Source organism: Nyctereutes procyonoides, unplaced genomic scaffold, assembly GCF_905146905.1.
Source record: "Nyctereutes procyonoides isolate TBG_1078 unplaced genomic scaffold, NYPRO_anot_genome, whole genome shotgun sequence".
Classification (NCBI taxonomy): domain Eukaryota; kingdom Metazoa; phylum Chordata; class Mammalia; order Carnivora; family Canidae; genus Nyctereutes; species Nyctereutes procyonoides.
The window spans coordinates 820,051-837,840 of NW_026575120.1; the positions used below are offsets into that span (position 1 = coordinate 820,051).

The 17,790-nt window shown below is 34.9% G+C and overlaps 1 protein-coding gene across 2 annotated transcripts in view; it reads right to left on the bottom strand.

Annotated features, from left to right (window-relative positions):
• VPS37A (VPS37A subunit of ESCRT-I) overlaps window positions 1-17,790 on the bottom strand; it is a 64,694-nt gene that overhangs the window by 16,623 nt on the left and 30,281 nt on the right. For both annotated transcript variants that reach the window (XM_055334658.1, XM_055334657.1), the window contains exons 5-10: window positions 8,343-8,565; window positions 6,553-6,623; window positions 3,605-3,732; window positions 3,467-3,525; window positions 3,321-3,389; window positions 677-820 (exon numbers count right to left, since the gene is read on the bottom strand). In XM_055334658.1, coding sequence (XP_055190633.1) covers window positions 677-820; window positions 3,321-3,389; window positions 3,467-3,525; window positions 3,605-3,732; window positions 6,553-6,623; window positions 8,343-8,565 — 694 coding nt within the window. The remainder of the gene's footprint in view (window positions 1-676; window positions 821-3,320; window positions 3,390-3,466; window positions 3,526-3,604; window positions 3,733-6,552; window positions 6,624-8,342; window positions 8,566-17,790) is intronic.

A 17,790-nucleotide genomic window follows, 5' to 3' on the forward strand; every position in this document is an offset into this window, starting at 1 on the left:
ATCCTACTGTTGTTAACCAGGAAGCTTAATAAATACAAGCTTCAAGGTATAGTTATATAGTACCAGAGAAGAAGGAGCCAGAAACCAATGCCTTACCAATGTTCTAAGCATAGTCTTTAACGTCCCTAAACTTTAATTTTCTCTCATGGAAAATGGGGATAATAAAATCTGCCCACTTTCCTTAACAGGATATGTATACATATAGCACATGTTTTACAAAGTTTATTAACAAAAGGTTACTTTTCAAATGTGATGTTTCAGAGAAATTAGGTAAATATTTAAAACTCTATCAAAGGGCAAAACACTGTTAAGTAGATTTTCTTAATTTTTCTTTAAGTATAATGGAAATCAGAACAGAATAGAAACTATTCCAGAATGTTCTTAATATTATTCACAAATTTAAAAAAAAATTATTCCCTTTTTAAATAACTTGTTGAACGTAAGAAGTTGTATACTCCTATAATTATTAAGACCAGACTTAAGCTGATTTACTTGCTTCAGTACAAAATGAAAGTAAGATGTTGCTATCATTCTTAAAGAATAGAGGCTCTTCAGTTTCTCCTCATGGCACTCAAAACTCCAGCTCAGTAACATATTAAAGTTTTTTTTACTCATGAATATACTTAAGTAATCTGATATTGCTGTCACTTGTCCTCAACTGAAGAGTATTACATACTGTTCTCTTTTCCATGAAGCTACTGAGAAAATCATCTATTTCAGTTTTTCCCTCTAAGAAATCTTCAGCAATATTATCAGATTCTTCCTCAGCTTCATGTGCAGCTACTTTCAGTCTTGCCTGTAGGGCACTCACACTACAACTCTGAAAAAGAAAATCAAGTACTAATTTAGTTTACACTGCTCAGAAAACTCCTTAGAGGCAAAGGAAATGAGACGGGATAGTGAGGGGCAATTCACTATATGCTTTAAATAGCCTCTTATTTGAGGAAATCTGCTACCCACCAACTTGCTCAGCTTTTGGATACAGGAGTAGATACCAAATACAAAGTAACCCAATCCATTGGTTGCAAACCACTGAATGAGGGAAACTGAGCCAATCATTGTCTTCAAGAGTTAGGAATTAGGTCATTGTGGTAGGCACCCTCTAAGAGGACCCTTGTTATCCCCACCTCCTGGTACTTCTGTGTAAGCCCCTCCTCTTAAGTGTGTGCTGGACATGGTGACTCCCTTCTAATGAACAGAATATGGCAAAACTGATGGGATTACATATAGTCAAACAGACAAAAGACCTGTACAAACACTGCTGAGAGGAAATGAAGAAGACATAAGTGGAAAGACATCTTATGGGCATGGACCGGAAGACTCAGTATTGTTAAGATGACAATACTACTCAAAGTGATCTACAGAGTCAATGCTATCAATTCCTATCAAAATCTCCGTGACAGTTTTTTTGCAGAAAGTAAATAAAAATTAACTCAAAATAGATTGAAGACCTAAATGTATGAAGTAAGACTTTATTTTTTTATTTTACTTTTTTAAGTAGGCTTCATGCCTAGTGTGGGGCCTAACATGGTGCTTGAACTCACAACTTTGAGAGCAAGACCTGAGCTGAGATGAAGCATTGGACGCTTAACTAACTGAGCCACCCAGGCATCCCAAGACTATTTTTAATAGTTGTCATGCTAGTGGGTGTAAGGTAGCAACTCACTGTGAAATATTACACACAAGAATGAACAGGAATGAGCCATTTTCTCAACACCCTTGCCAACCCTGGTCATCTATCTTTACAAGTTTGGCTCATAAGGATGATATAAATTTTGATTATTATTATTACTAAAAGGTTCAATATCTGTTCAAATGTTTCTATCATTTATTCCTGGAATATTTACTGAGTATCTACTATGTGCCAAGTATTGGACCTGGTACTGGGTACACAGGAGAATAAGATATGGCATGTTTCTGCACTGCACAGTCCAGTTAAGTGATTTATATACTTTATACAGAAGACTGACTCATCATCCCCAAAGAGTCTGAGTGAATACATGTAGAGACAGGAGTAGGAATCAAGGTTGTATTTTTTTAAGTGTTTCAAAAATCATTTCAAGCAAGTCTTATATAAATGGCACAGAAGACACAGTAACTGTTAAAGCAGTTTGTCTACTGGACATTCATACTTCTCTTTGAATTTCTTGTTCTTTCCTATGCCTATCTTGGGCATCACTATCTTATTCCTAATATTAAGAGGATCCTGGAAATTGACAGTTGTGATGCTTGCTATTGGTTTCTAATATTCTTTATCAAGTTAAGGAATTAATTTCTATTCTTAGCTTACTAAGAGTTTACAAAGAATGATGTGACTATTATAAAAAAGCTTATTCACCATCTTCTAAACTCTAATGTGCAGCTAAGAGTGCTTCAGTTGCCTCTCTCAGACTTTCTGGTTAAGAGAGAGGGAGGACTGCTTACCTTTGATCCCTGACTCTGATACTTTCTATTTATACGACCTCATATAAATATCCCTGTGCTTCAGACTGCTTATCTGTACTATGAAAAAACTAATGACATCACCTACCTCCTAGGATATTGAGGGAATAATGGGCAATATATGAAAATAGTTTAATGCAGTGTAAGACACATAATCATTATTCAATGTTAGCTATTATTTTTATGTCTTTAATTCTAAAGGATGACCAAATTATCTGAAATCCATTATAAATTTCTATTCTCCTTTGCCATCATTTTTTTTTCTGTTGTTTTATTTTCTATTTTTTGTTTTATTACATTGGCTTTATCTTCCAGTATTGCTTTTAAAGGAAAGTGGATGTTGTTTTTATGACAATGGTTATTGATATGAGATAAAAAGATTATATCTCCTATTCCTATTTTTAAAGATTTTTCATAAATACGGGTTGAATTTTATAAAGTGCTTTTTTCAATTTAACTGGATTTCTGGCATAAAATCTATTATTTGTGGTGAACTAAAGTTTATAATTTTCATTTATTTTTCAACTTTCTAAGTTTTCATTTAAGATATCTATACATAAGCTTACTAGTGAGACTAAAGTTCAAGTTGTTAGATTTTATTAGAGGACGTAAACTGGCATTTATAATAACATTTTTAGGAAAGTTATTTATAGGGCTTTTTGTATTTTTCTGCCTTGGAACCAAATATAGTCTTGCATGAGCACCAATAATTTATAATGCCCCATAACTAAGAGCTATTCATCTCACTTGAAAGTATCAAGTCTTATAAAGACAGTCACCTAATAAATGCTTTCTGATAATAATGAAAGTATGAATGCAGCTCATACATATTGAGATTAAAAACTCTTATGGCACAGGAAAAGAGCTAAACATCTTACCTCACTAAGTTCATGCTGCCTTTGCATCTTCTTTTCAAAAGCAGATTTCAGTTGTGTAAGCAATTCATACTAAAACATAAAGTAAAAATGTTATTTTATTACATTTTTAAATTGTATGAATTTCTTTAAAATGATAATTCACTCACCTTATCTAAAACAGTTTGCCTTTTGGCTTCCAAGCTGGGCTCCAAAAGGAGATTTTTTCCTGTAAGATAAATTTCTGGTTTATTTCTAGGTAAACATCATATTTTTCTTAGGAAATTTAAGAAGTAAGAAAGACATACTTGCTAGCTCTTCGATACTTTTTACTAAGTCATCCTTGTCAGTAATAATCTGTTTTAGTTGGGGCAAAGTCAGAAACTGTTCTAGTAATATTTCCTCTTGTTCATTCATATCTGTAAGCTGTGACACACTAGAAACACAACAGGAAAGTTAATGAATATCAGTCATCTAGTTTTTCTCCATAATAAATATTCATAATTTTTTCCATTTTATTCGGTTGATATGCCTCTAAATAATTTTTGACCTATCAATATTTATACGTAAGAAGGGAAATTATACCTTAAAAAACAAATAAAAATCAACAACAGTGGAACATAAAGTAGTCTGAAAGTAGTAGTATCCAATCACAATAGGACCAGTAAGATGAAGATTCATGAACAATCACAACAATGTTTACCTGTATCTATTTAGCTAATAGATGTATGGCTATCACAATAAAAGATAAGTACATGAATTTGTGTGTTTACTGATATTCATAAAAGAGTTAAATAAAAGCAATTATGAAGGACTAAATCAAAACCAAAAATCAATACCCATAGGGTGAAAGAGGGAAATGGATGGGTGGGAGAGGAATAGAAGCGAAACCTTTCTGATCATATCTATTAGTTTTGACTACTGAGCTATATAAAGCACTGTATGATTTTTAAAACTCAAATTAAAAAAAAAGCAGTCCTTAAAATTCAGAGCAAATGAAAATAAATAAAACTTTTTTCCCTAAATTACGTATCATCCAGAGAAGTATTATCTGGATAACTTTAAAAAAAGCAGTATCCAGCTGTACATGTCAGGTGTGATAGAGCCAAAACACAAAATAAGTATAAAAACCAAAACTCTTATCCTGAATTCAATAATCACAGTAATACTACTAGTATTGTAATTTTGAAAAAGAATAAGCGCCTTTCAGAGAAATTATTTCAGGCCAGGGAAAAGAAATTTCACAATGAGCCCAGGGCATCTTTGTTTTGTCAGAAAGGATATATAGAATCCAAGGTGAAGAGTCTGCTAGTGATTAAAGATAGAACTGTTTAAGCATCAAAAAAGAACAGTGACTGCAATAGATTGAAACACATCAAATATTTTTTAAAAAAATTTATGAGTTCTTAATAACACAGAAACAATTACCAAAACAAAAAACTTTCCCTCTCAAAAACTTTGGAGCTTGTTTGTGCAACAACTCATTATTCTGAAACTTGAAAAAAACACCTAAATCAAAAAACAAGAATTTATCTTTCCATTCCTATATGAAGGGTATTTCAATAAAACTGAATAGTTGATACAGAAAGTTGTTCTTCACAAAATTCTGGCTGATTCTGGTAGTAGAAAATCACATTTGCAATCCTTAATGAAATACTGGGTTCCAGGTTTCTGTTTCAATCTTAATGTCACTAAAAATAGGGCAATGAGACATCATTGTTACCTCATGTGATGTAATAGGAAGTATGCATGCATTAGGATATTAAGTATTCTTGACAAAAGAACATATTTTTTTTTGCAGCATTGAAATATAACTGACATATAACATATAACATTGTGTATGTTTAAAGGGTACAGCTCAATGATTTAATACAACTGAACCCAAATTTAACTAAAATTCTAGATCCAGCCATGAAGAGCAAGAAATATGGGAAAAAGAATATCTTTAATGGTACCACAGGATGCAATCAGGCAAAAACTGGATATAGAAAATTCTACAAAACAACCGATTTCTTCAATAAATGTACAATAATATAACGTGTATAATATAGCATTTTCATCATAATTTTTTTAAAAGAAGGAAGGAAAAAAAAGAATCCTTCATAACATTGAACAGTAACAACAAAAAAAAATTGAACAGTAACTACTTCCTGAAGTTGCTGCAAGCATTACAGTACATAGGAAATCTTAATACATATGTGATATATTGTAAACTTTCACTGACTATTACCAGCAGGAAATAATGAATCACTATTTAGTATAAATAAATATAAAACACTGGGTCAATTAAGGTAAACTTGTTTTTTTTTTTTTTTTTTTTTGAAGAGTAGTTTTTCTCATGGGTATTTGGCCATATATCCCTGGTGGGGTATGTCCTAGAGACAAAAAGAACTACAAAATTGTTTAAAATTATACTCAGAAGTCTTGTAATAACAGCCTTATGAGTATTATAAAACTTCCATGGGGGGGATCCCTGGGTGGCGCAGCGGTTTGGCGCCTGCCTTTGGCCCAGGGCGCGATCCTGGAGACCCAGGATCGAATCCCACATCAGGCTCCCGATGCATGGAGCCTGCTTCTCCCTCTGCCTGTGTCTCTGCCTCTCTCTTTCTGTGACTATCATAAATAAATAAATAAAAATTAAAAAAAAAAACAAAAAACTTCCATGGGGTATAAGGGATGCAATGCTTCCCAAAGTTGAGTGGCCACAAAACAATTTTTTTCATAAAGTACCGTAGAGAAGTAGCGTTCCACAAGAAATGGGACCTTACACTTGAATACTACAAATTAATGTGTCATCCATTGGAATACAATTTGGCTCTGTAAAAACACTGTGCTAAGAACACTTTATGAGAACATTAATGTGTTTCTCTGTGTATAAAGTTCTACCTAAAAAAGGAACAACAAAAAGGTCTCAAGCCAAAAAATATCTGAAATCACCAGGAATGATGTCTTGAGAAATAATTTTTGTAATAATGTAAGCCTCAAGAGGGAAAGGACACCATTATCCTGGTAACTATTGTATCATTCCCAGCAATGAGGACAATCCCTGGGTATATACTAAGTCACTCAATAAATACAAACTATAAAACTGACTTATATAACTATATAACTTTCCTACCCAGACAACCACAATTTAGAAATATTGAGGATTTAAAAAATTTTTTCTTTAATATGAGTATGAAAATGATGATCTGCTTTGTATTTATCATTGTCAAATAGACAGTGAATACTATCATTACTTTCCCAAGCTTTTTACCTTAGTTCTGAGAGTTCTGGAAATGTATCAGGAACATCTGGCATCTTGTAACCAAAACCATTTTGGCTTATCTAAAGAGAGTTTGAAATGATATTAAGTTTTAGCCATTTTTTAACTTCCTATTTACTTATAAATGTAATTTTTAATGTACCACATCCTATAATGTTTCATCATCCACCTTTATTTCTGCACATTACATTGTCCTTATTCTGCCCTTCTTTCTTTACTACTATTTTTCAGGGTACTTTATACATAGAGGGCTGATTTTTTTTTTTTGTTTTTTGGGGGGTGAGGATCATGTAAGTACTTGTGTTAGCTTAGGCAAGTATATGACTGTTCAATAAAACTCTTAAGTGTATCTGTCTGTGACAAGTACAGAGAATTATCTGTGGATTTCATTGATATATACGGATACACTTGCCTCATGTAAAAGACACTGAATTTTAAAAAAAAGTAGTAAGTTGCAAAAGTCTGAATAGTTACATAACTAAGACAATAAGATAGATAAGGAATAGATAATTCATTGTTTTATAAATGACTTTTTAAAACTGAGGATCCGGGGATCCCTGGGTGGTGCAGTGGTTTGGTGCCTGCCTTTGGCCCAGGGCGCGATCCTGGAGACCCGGGATCAAATCCCACGTCGGGCTCCCGGTGCATGGAGCCTGCTTCTCCCTCTGCCTGTGTCTCTGCCTCTCTCTCTCTCTCTCTTTCTCTGTGTGACTATCATAAATAAATAAAGAAAAAAATATTTTAAAAAATAAATAAATAAAACTGAGGATCCTGGAAAGGTTCTCTTTTAATTTTGTTTATACTAATGATAATTAAAATTCATAATATTCACAATATTTGTTCATAACATTCTTTAATACAATGATGAAAGGTATTGGAAAGTAAAGTCTGCTTGGGCCAATATTTTAAATTACTACAAACATGAAAATTAGTAAGATTGAATACAGGAAAGTTTTATAATACTTAGGTATTACTGTGGATGAAACTCAAGGTTAAAATGAAGATTTTAAAATTGCTTCATATGTTTTATTCATTAAGTATTAGTCTCAGTAACATCCCACATGGCAACAGCTACCAGGTTATTTAAGAACACAGAATATTTTCAAAACCAATGAGACACTTGAAGCCCTTGGCATGGTAGACAGCAGATCCTCCACAATCTGATACCTACTTCTCTTACATGATCACTTTTTGCACCTTTGCCTATTTCCTATATGACCGCCAGAGAGATCTATTAAAGGCAGTTTCACAAAAACGCAGTTTGGTTTATGCCTCCGTGGTTTTTTCAGTACTAATACCTCTTTATGGAAGGCTTTATATAACCCCTTTCATCCTGACAAATTCATTACCATCTTCAAAAACTGGCCTTAAACATAAACAAATTTATTTTTCTGTCTCATATTGAAGTGAGCACCTACTACATGTATCAAGTGTGGTTTGAAGCACTAAGGATAAAGTGGTGAAAAAGGAGAAACACATTTTTTATAAAAGTATCCCTTCTAGGTCTACCTCCAATCCTAGGAGCACTAACCATTTTCTCAACTGCATCTTCACTCTAACTCTAGACTCTCTCTTCTACTCTACTCTAAGTTTCTCACTTACATTTAAGAAAACTCACTGGTTTCCTCTGAGTTTTTTTTTTTTTTTGAATTGAAAATGTGATTTAATCTTTTAACCTTTGTGCCTTAGTTAGTGGCTGACATGAGAAGGCATATAATAAATATTTGTCGATTGGATGAACTGTCAAGGATACAAAAATAAGGAAAACTGAAGATACTCACCGGTGCTGATGTGTCTGTTGTAGGAACAGGTAACGGCAGATTTGAAAGGATGCCAAAAGGAGCTGCAGGTTTTGCTGGTGTGTAACTTGTTGTTGAAGAAGAAATAGTGTCAGCAACAGACAAAGAAGTGACAGTCCTGTTAGGTTCTTGTGGGGGAAATGGAGAAAGAAATGGGAAACCCTGAGATGCATAAGGAGGCAGCCCACTTGGATTACTGTACAGGCTGAAGAGAAAGACAAAAAACAAAAACAAAAACAAAAACAGTAGATTAGACTTTAGGGGGAAACCTATAAAACTACTGCCAATTAGTTTGAGAATAATAAATAACATGGTCATGCCACAGAGACAGGATCTTGTTACTATAATCATATAATTGAATTAAAAATTCTATAAATTGATTAAATATGACCCCCTCTCCCCCCAAAAAGAAAAACGTTTTAGAAAACATATAATTCCACTCATCTGAGTAGAAGTGAATAGACAGGCTTTTTGGGTTTTGAGCATTCCATTAGCATAAATCACTGACATCATAAAGAGAATGAAGAACTTTGAATCCAGAAAATGTATTTACAACAGGTTGCTTGAACAACAGCTCTCACTTTATCTAGAAAAATATAAATGAAATTCATGACTGCTTTTCTAAATGATCTTAAAGGAAAATAGTTAGATGTATAGAAAAACTGCTAAAAATGTTAAAATATAAAAAATACACATTAAAAAACACACACGTAGATTAGAAAAAGTGGTACAGCAGCATGTACTCAGGATTGAATCAGAGAGCAATATTTTTTTCTGCATGTAATAAATATTTGGGTCCTGGTTCAAGATGACAAGACAGTAAGATCTTGAAATCACCTCCTACAAGGAGTGCACTAAATCTTCAGAAACATGAGTAATTTAATTCCTCAAGAAAAAAAACCCTAAAATATAGTTGTGTAACTCCTACAAATCAGCAATCAAGAAAAATTAATATTGAAGCAAGCAGGAGAGGCTAAGCCACAATCTCCCTGTAAACCCAACCCTCCGCACAGAGATGTCTAACCAGGAGAGCTCAAAACCTGAAGCTTCTTCCTGAAGGGCAAGAGTTTGAACCCCACACTGAACAGTCTCTCTTTTAAGCTCTGCATCTCAAAGAAGAGTCCCCCAAACACCTAGCTTTGAAAACCAAAGGGGCTTGTGTGCTTGGACTCACTCACCCCACCCAGAACCCAGCACAGAAGCAGTTGATTGAGAGGCACCCAGATTTTTAGCTGAAAGAGTCTCAATTCCTAATCTTAAAGTGTCAGCTTAAGGGACAGGTACCTAATGTAACCCACAACCATCAACCCACTGGGATATGCTCTGGGGACAAAGGATGGTGGGACCTCTCCTCATGCTCTCTATCACATTCCAGACCACTAATATCTCTTGGAGGAAAGCTCTTATGCACATATGGTGCCTTATTTTTATGTCTGGTGCTCCAGTTTTGGTAGCTGTCATCCACGAGATCCCACTGACTGCACAACTCTGGAGGTAGGGGGTTCATGTTCCTGGGTCCATGGGACTGTAAAACAATGACATGCTACTACTCCCAGGGCGCTGCACAGACAGCAGATTGAACACACCCCTAGTCTTCCTGCGAAAGAGTCTGATAAACACACCTAAAAGCTTTTGCTTGATGAGGCTTCTGGTTTGGCACACAACTAGAGGTCTAGGGAGGCAATCCCAGGAAACGTAGGTTGGTGGATGCCATCTCTGCACACTTCCTCAGCCTCACACCAGCTTACCAGTATCTCCAGAAAGAAGCTTATACAATCATCTGGAGCCTCAATTTTGCAACTCTATCTCAGGACCACATTTCTAGATCACCTGGCTTCGGTGGCCAGCAGGGCTTTCACTTGCAGCCCCACAAGACTACATATATTTGCATACTTTAAAAAAAGCTACCTGAGGGTCTGGCTTCTAATCAGCCTGAATCTAGGTGATGGATGAGATCCTCTCAGGCCCTGGCACACTCTCAAATACTGGAAGCTATTAAGAATATAATAGGCTCCTTGGACAATTACAATGATTTTATAGACAATCAAGAGGTAGGGCAAGTAAATAATAAGGTTCATCTCCTGGTCCAGTCCTCAAGACTGAGGTGGCTTGAGTCTTCAAGGTGGCTGTTTTATCTTAGGCATAGAAACAAACAGAGTCAAGGAAAATGATAAAAAGAAATACAGTCCGAACGAACAAACAAACAGAAAACCTTGGGGAGGTGGGGGGAGGATATAATAAAATGGAATTAAGTAATTTACCTGATAAGAGTTCAAAGTATTATACTTGGGGGAGAATGGATTAACACAATAAGAGCTTCAACAAAGAGATAAAAAATATTAAAAAGTACCAAACATGAGTCAGAGAGGTTAAAAAAAATACACTGGAGGATTTCAACAGCAGACTACGTGAAGCAGAAGAAATATTTAGTGTATTCAAAGACAAGGCAGAGAAACTCATCCAAATCAGAAAAAAAAGAAAAATGCTCCCTGATTTGAAACTATATTACAATGTTATAGTAGTCAAAACAGAATGTTACTGGCATAAAAGCATGCAAATAGATCAATGGATCTGAATACAGAACCCAGAAATCTATGCATATCCTGTAACCAAGAATACACAATGGAGAAAGGACAGTCTCTTTAATAAACAGTACTAGGGAAAATGGATGGCCACGGGCAAAAGAATGAAATTACCACTTCCTTACATCAAATACAAAAATTAATTCAAAATGAATTAAAGACTTAAGTTTAAGATCTGAAACCATTAAACTCCTAGAGGAAAGCCTAGGAAGTAAGATTCTTGAAACTGGTCTTGGTGATGATTTTTTGCATCTGATACCAATGGCAAAGGCAACAAAAGCAAAAATAAACAAGTGGGACTATATCAAACTAAAAAACTTCTGCACAGCAAAGGAAACTATCAACAAAAAGGCACCTTACTAAATGGGAGAAGATATTTACAAAAAATATATCTGATAATCAGGAGCTAATATCCAAACTACGTAGAGAAACCATATGATAGCAAAACATAATCCAGTTAAAAGAATGGTCAGGGATATTAATAAAAACTTTTCCAAGATAACATACAGATAGCCAACAGATACACACAAAGATATTCAGCATCACTAAGCATCATGAAAATGCAGATCAAAATCACAATGAAATATCACGTGATACCTGTTATAATGGATATCACTAAGAAGACAAAAAAACAAGTGTTATGGAGGATGTGGAGAACAGGAAACCCTGTGTACTCTTGGTGAGAATGTAAATTGGTGCAGCATAGTATGGAAAATAGTATAGAGGTTCCTCAAAAAAAAAATTAAAAATATAATTACCACACGATCCAGCAATTCCACTTCTAGATATTTACCCAAAAAAATGAAAACAGTAACTCAAAAAGATTAATGCATCTCCATGTTCACTGCAGCATTGTTTACAACAGCCAAGACATGGAAGCAAACAAATGTTCATCAATGGATGCACAGAAATAAAAATGTAGTGTTATATATGTGATGGAATATTAAATGTCACCTTGCCACTTGTGGTAATAACATGGATGGCTCCTGCAGGCATTTTAAGTGAAAGAGTCAGGAAAAGAAAGACAAATACTGTATGATCTCATTTACATGTAGAATCTAAAAACAACAATACAGAACAGTCAAGTTCACTGATACAGAGAACACAGTGGTAGTTGCCCAAGTAGGGGTTGGGGTGAGTGAAATGCATAAAGGTGGTCAAAAAGTACAAACTACCACTTATAAGAGAAATAAGCCAGGGGATATAATATAGAGTATGGTGACTATATTTAATAATACTTACTGCATATTTGCAAGGTGCTAAGAGACCCTATGTTAAATGTTCTCATCACAGGAAAAATTCCAGCTATATATAAGGACAGATTAAGTAGATTTATTGTGGTGATCGTTTTGCAGCATTTGTACAAATGTGGAATTACACTGTACATCTGAAACTATATAATGTTGTATGTCAATTAAACCTCAAAAAACATTTTACATTTTTTTCTCTTAGAGAAATTCAGAGAACCAGTCTCTAAAATAAGTAGGGTAATTCAGGCCTTACTGCAGGTAAAAATTATCTAAACCAATATTTAAATTAGTATTAGTTTTATATGGGTCAGTCATTCTTATGTAAAGGATAAAAAGGCTTATGCTGATTTTAAATAAAGTGCTAATACTCAATAGTTCACATTGTTTTTGTGGTATAATAAGAAATGTATTTGGTCTTCAACTAGGTTCCTGGCACAGGGTTCCTAAGTGATAGGAACCTGTTTTTGTTATTCATAACACTGAATCTATGCTAATGAGGTGACCCTGTTTGGGCTCCTACAGTCTCAGAACGGGACAGGTCACTAGAAAGACACAATGATGAAGGGCTGGAATTATGAGCTACACCCACTGACCTCAGGGAGTAAGGGGCTGCACACTAAGCTCTATGAAAACTCTTGAACAATGAGATCTGAAAAACTTTATTGGTGAATGCATCCACATCGGGAGGGTAGTGCATTCCAGCCCATGAGGACAGAAGCTTCTACATTTGGGACTTTCCCAGTCCTTGACCTGTGTATCTCTTCACATGGCTATTCATCTGTATCCTTCGTAAGTTCTTTTATAATAAACTGGTAAACATTAAGTAAATATTTCTCTTGAGTTCTTTGAGTGGCTCCAACACATTAATAGAACCTGCAAGGTCGGGGGTGGTTATGGGAACCTCTGAGTTTATATCCAGTTGGTCAGAAGCAGGAGAACAACCCGTGGATTTGACTCGTGTTGGAAGCGAAGCAGTCTTCTGATACTGAATCTATAACCTGTGGGACCTGACACTATCTTCAGGTAAACAGCATCAGAAATTAATGAAATTTATAGGAAACCCAGTCACTGTCTGCTGACAATTGGAGAATTACTTGGTGTTGGAAAACACACATAGAGTACTGAAACATGCTCCAAAATACATAAAGCTTGAACAATTTTTTAAACTGGAGTATTATTATTTCATTAATGACAAATTAACGAGTTGGAATTATGTTGGAAAGTAATTTTTATTATGGATTTTGAAACATACAATGGTACTAAAGTTCATATGGAAAATTATAGAGAAAAGTATCTGAAGGAGGGTTAAGAAGAGATTAACTGTGACAGCAACACAAATTATAAAACTTTAATAATTACAAGAAAAAAACAGAAAAGAGAACTTTTTTTTTTAGAGTAAATAGTGGTAAATGGATATGCAGATCAATGGAACTAAATATAAAATCCAGCAAGACCCCAAAACACATAAAAGAAAAAGGATATTTAAAAAGAGAGAGAGAATAAGGATATAAGACAGATCAGAAATAAATGGAAAAAAAGATCAGTCAATAAACAGTGCTGGAAAAATAAAATTAAAAAAAGTAAACAGTGCTAGGACAGCTTGAAAAAACTGAATTAGAGTCAAATACTTATAAAAGGATAAAAACCAAATTCATCAAAAATTTAAATGCTTAAAACTAAATCTTACAAGAATTAGAAGAAATCATTGGGAAATAATAACCTTCGGGTGGGAAAGAACATTCCATCATCCCAAATTCTGAGGTCATAAGAGAAAAAGATTAATTGCTTGATATTAAGAAAGAACAAAAAACAAAAACCTCTACATGACAATGCCCATTATAAGTTAAGACAAATAGCAAATTGGGGGAAAACATTTAAAACTCCTATCACAGACACAGGGATAATTTCTCTTCTAACATATAAAAAATTCCTACAAATTGATAAAAGACTAATAACTCCACAGCAAAATGGAAAACAGGATAGAAGACAGATTACAGGAAAGAAAAACATCTCTAAATCATAGAAAAAAGATACTGAACTTCATTGTTAGTAAGATAAATACAACTAAAATTATACTAACATATTATGTTCTGCTTATAAATTGACAAAGATCCATTCCAGTAATATATTATGATGGCAAAGAGTATGGGAAAGTAAGCATTGCGTATAGTGGAAGAAGAAACTGTTGGAACTTACTCTGCCGGGCAATTCTGCAGTATTTGTCAAAATTACAAACGTGCATGCCACTTTGAGAATGTATCCAAGAAATAAACTCATATTTGGCTAGAACTTTATTTTTAAGGTTATTTGCTACAGCAGTGAGGGGTAAAGAAAGAGTGGAAACAAAAGTATCCATCAAAAGGAGTCCTGTTAAATAAATTAGACTGCATCTGTAAAACAAGTACTTTGTGGTCACAAAGAATAAAGAAATGCTTTATATTCCAACATAGAAATCTCCAAACTATACCCTTTAGTGAAGAAAAAAAAGGGAGGAGGGGTATAGTATGCTACTATTCATATAATGAAGGAGGGAATAAAATGCTCCAACTACATATTTCTTTATTTTTTTTTTATTTTTTTTTTTAAATTTTATTTTATTTATGATAGGCACACAGTGAGAGAGAGAGAGGCAGAGACATAGGCAGAGGGAGAAGCAGGCTCCATGCACCGGGAGCCCGACGTGGGATTCGATCCCGGGTCTCCAGGATCGTGCCCTGGGCCAAAGGCAGGCGCTAAACCGCTGTGCCACCCAGGGATCCCTACATATTTCTTTATATGTCATAAAATATCTTGGAAATTCTATGCATACTTATTCGAAAAAATTCTGGATATCATCAAAAAGAAAAACTAGTTTATACGGGAGAAGAAAGTTGGAAGGAAGACTTTATTCCATATCACTTTATATTTTTTGAATTTTGATTCAAGTAAATACATGATCTATTGATAAAATTAAGTTAAAATACGTTTTCTGGGATCCCTGGGTGGCGCAGCAGTTTGGTGCCTGCCTTTGGCCCAGGGCGCGATCCTGGAGACCCGGGATCGAATCCCACATCAGGCTCCCGGTGCATGGAGCCTGCTTCTCCCTCTGCCTGTGTCTCTGCCTCTCTCTCTCCCTCTCTCTGTGACTATCATAAATAAATAAATAAATAAAAAATTAAAATACGTTTTCTAATTTAGCTTGTTTATTTAAAAAAAAAAAAAAGGCTCATCTCGGAGTTCCTGTGTGGCTCAGTCAGTTAAGCATCTGCTTTCGGCTCAGTTCATGAGACCCGCGTTGGGCTCCCTGCTCGGTGAGGAGTGTGCTTCTCCCTCTTCCCTTGCTCCTTTTCTCTCTCTCTCTCTCTCTCTCTAATTCACACACTCTCTCAAATAAAAAATATTTTAAAAAATTAAAAAATGGCTCATCTTTATGTTAAAACTTTTATCTAAAGATATGTTAGTGACATAAATAGAAGTTACTTGGAAATAATATGACCTACATGAAAGAGCATTTGTGTTATCCTTGAATTAAAGTCTTTATTCTGAACGAATTTGCTTTGTTTTGACCTCAGTAGCATGTACAACCTATTAAAAAATCTCTAAGAAATGTATCAAACCAGCATTTTAATAACCTGTACATAATCATAGAACTTATTTGAAATGGGAATAAGTAAACTTATTGGCTTATATTTTCAAATAAGGTAAATGAACTTATATCCAGCCCTACCCTGAGAGAAAACAGGAAATACAGTTTTTATGTAAGGAATATTGGTGAGGCCTATGACTCCAGGACAAAGACACAAGAGAGCAAAGATGAGGGCTGGGGCTGATGGACCTAATGAACTGGATAATCTAGCTAAGGAGATTTCTAGGCAGTGTTCAAGAGGCTACCTGACTCCTGAGCAAGAGCAATTTCTTGAAAATTAGGTAGGACTGGGATATAAAACCAAGAAATATTCTGAGAAAAGAAAACAAAAAGACCAACAAGAAGGTGCATCATCATTAAATTTCAGAATACCAAAAATGTTTTCTAAAATTTACAATGGATCAGAAATCAAAAAGGCATTGGACACTTTGCAATAACAGAAGTCATATAGACAACAATATAGCAATATCCTCAAAATTGAGTGGAAAAGCACTTCAACTTAGAATCTGAACTATACTGATTATGAACTCTATGGGGTAGATTAAAGATTTTTCACTTCAAAATTTATCTTCTAACAATCTGTGGCATATTGTATTTTCAAAAAATGGACACAGCAATATTTCTGGTCCCATACTCCCCCAGAACCTTGCCATTCCACCAACAAGAAGCCTATTTTTCCTTCCCTTGAATCTGATCAGGATATTGTAACTGCCCCCACAAATTGAATGCAGCAAAAATGACAGTGAATGACTTCAGCATCTAAGTCATAAAATAAATATGACTTCCTCACAGCTCTTAATATATTCATTCTGGGGATCACCATTATGTTGTAAGGAAGCCCAAGCCACAGAGAGAGGCCACGGGTAGATAGGTATTCCATCTGACATCCCCAGGTAAGGCCTCTGATGAGTAGGCTGAGAGCTCACTGATGATAAGGACAGCATACAGGAGCTCTCTGATGAACCCTTCCTGAATTGATGATTAGTGAGCAAAATTCATGTGTTCAACGTTTTTAGCCAAAATTTTGCTAAACCTTAGTAGCCAGAACAGATTTTATCACCTAGAAGTGGAAAGCTGCTGGTATTTAAAAAAAAAAAAAAAAAAAAAAAAGGAAGGAAAGAAACGAAAAAGAAAAACCTAAAACATGGGAGTAGCTTTGGAACCTGACAGGTGAAAGCCAAATGCACCCTCAAAGAGAAGCCTGAGGGACTGTGAGGATGCGCCAAAGAGTACTGGCAGGAAAAGTGAGGAAAATGTTGGAATGGGAACTTTGTTATGTATTAGTAGAAAGTTTACCAACACTGTTGGCTGCAATAACGGGGAAAGTAGAAAATATACAAGTATGACTCATTTTATTGTGCTTCACAGATACTGTTTAAAAATTGAGAATTTGTGGCAACCATGCATCAATCAAGTGCAGGGTGTAGCAGCAAGTGCTGATATAGAAGCTGCAGAAAGTTACCCAGAAAATCTAGCTAAGACAATTAATGAAGGTGGCTACACTAAACAAGATTTAATTCTAACCCTAATTAAACAGCCTTCTATTGAAGAAGATGCCATCTAAAACTTTCATAACTGGAGAAGAGAAGTCAATGCCTGGCTTCAAAGGTCCAAAGGACAAGCTTACTCTCTTGTTGGGGGCTAATACGGCTGGTGACCAAACTGAAGCCAATACTCCTTGACCATACTAAAAATCCTAGGGCCTTTAAGAATTATACTAAATCTACTCTGCTCTATAAATGGAAAAAAAAAAAAAAGCATGGATGACAATACATCTGTTTATTACACGGTCTACTGAATCTTATAAGACCACTATCGAGATCTGCTCAGAAAAAAAAAAGGTTCCCTTCAAATTCTGATTACTCATTAACAATCCACCTGGTCACCCAAGAGCTCTGATGGAGACATACAATTAAGAATAGTGTTACTTTCGTGCCTACTACCATGATATCTATTCCATAGCCCATGGATCA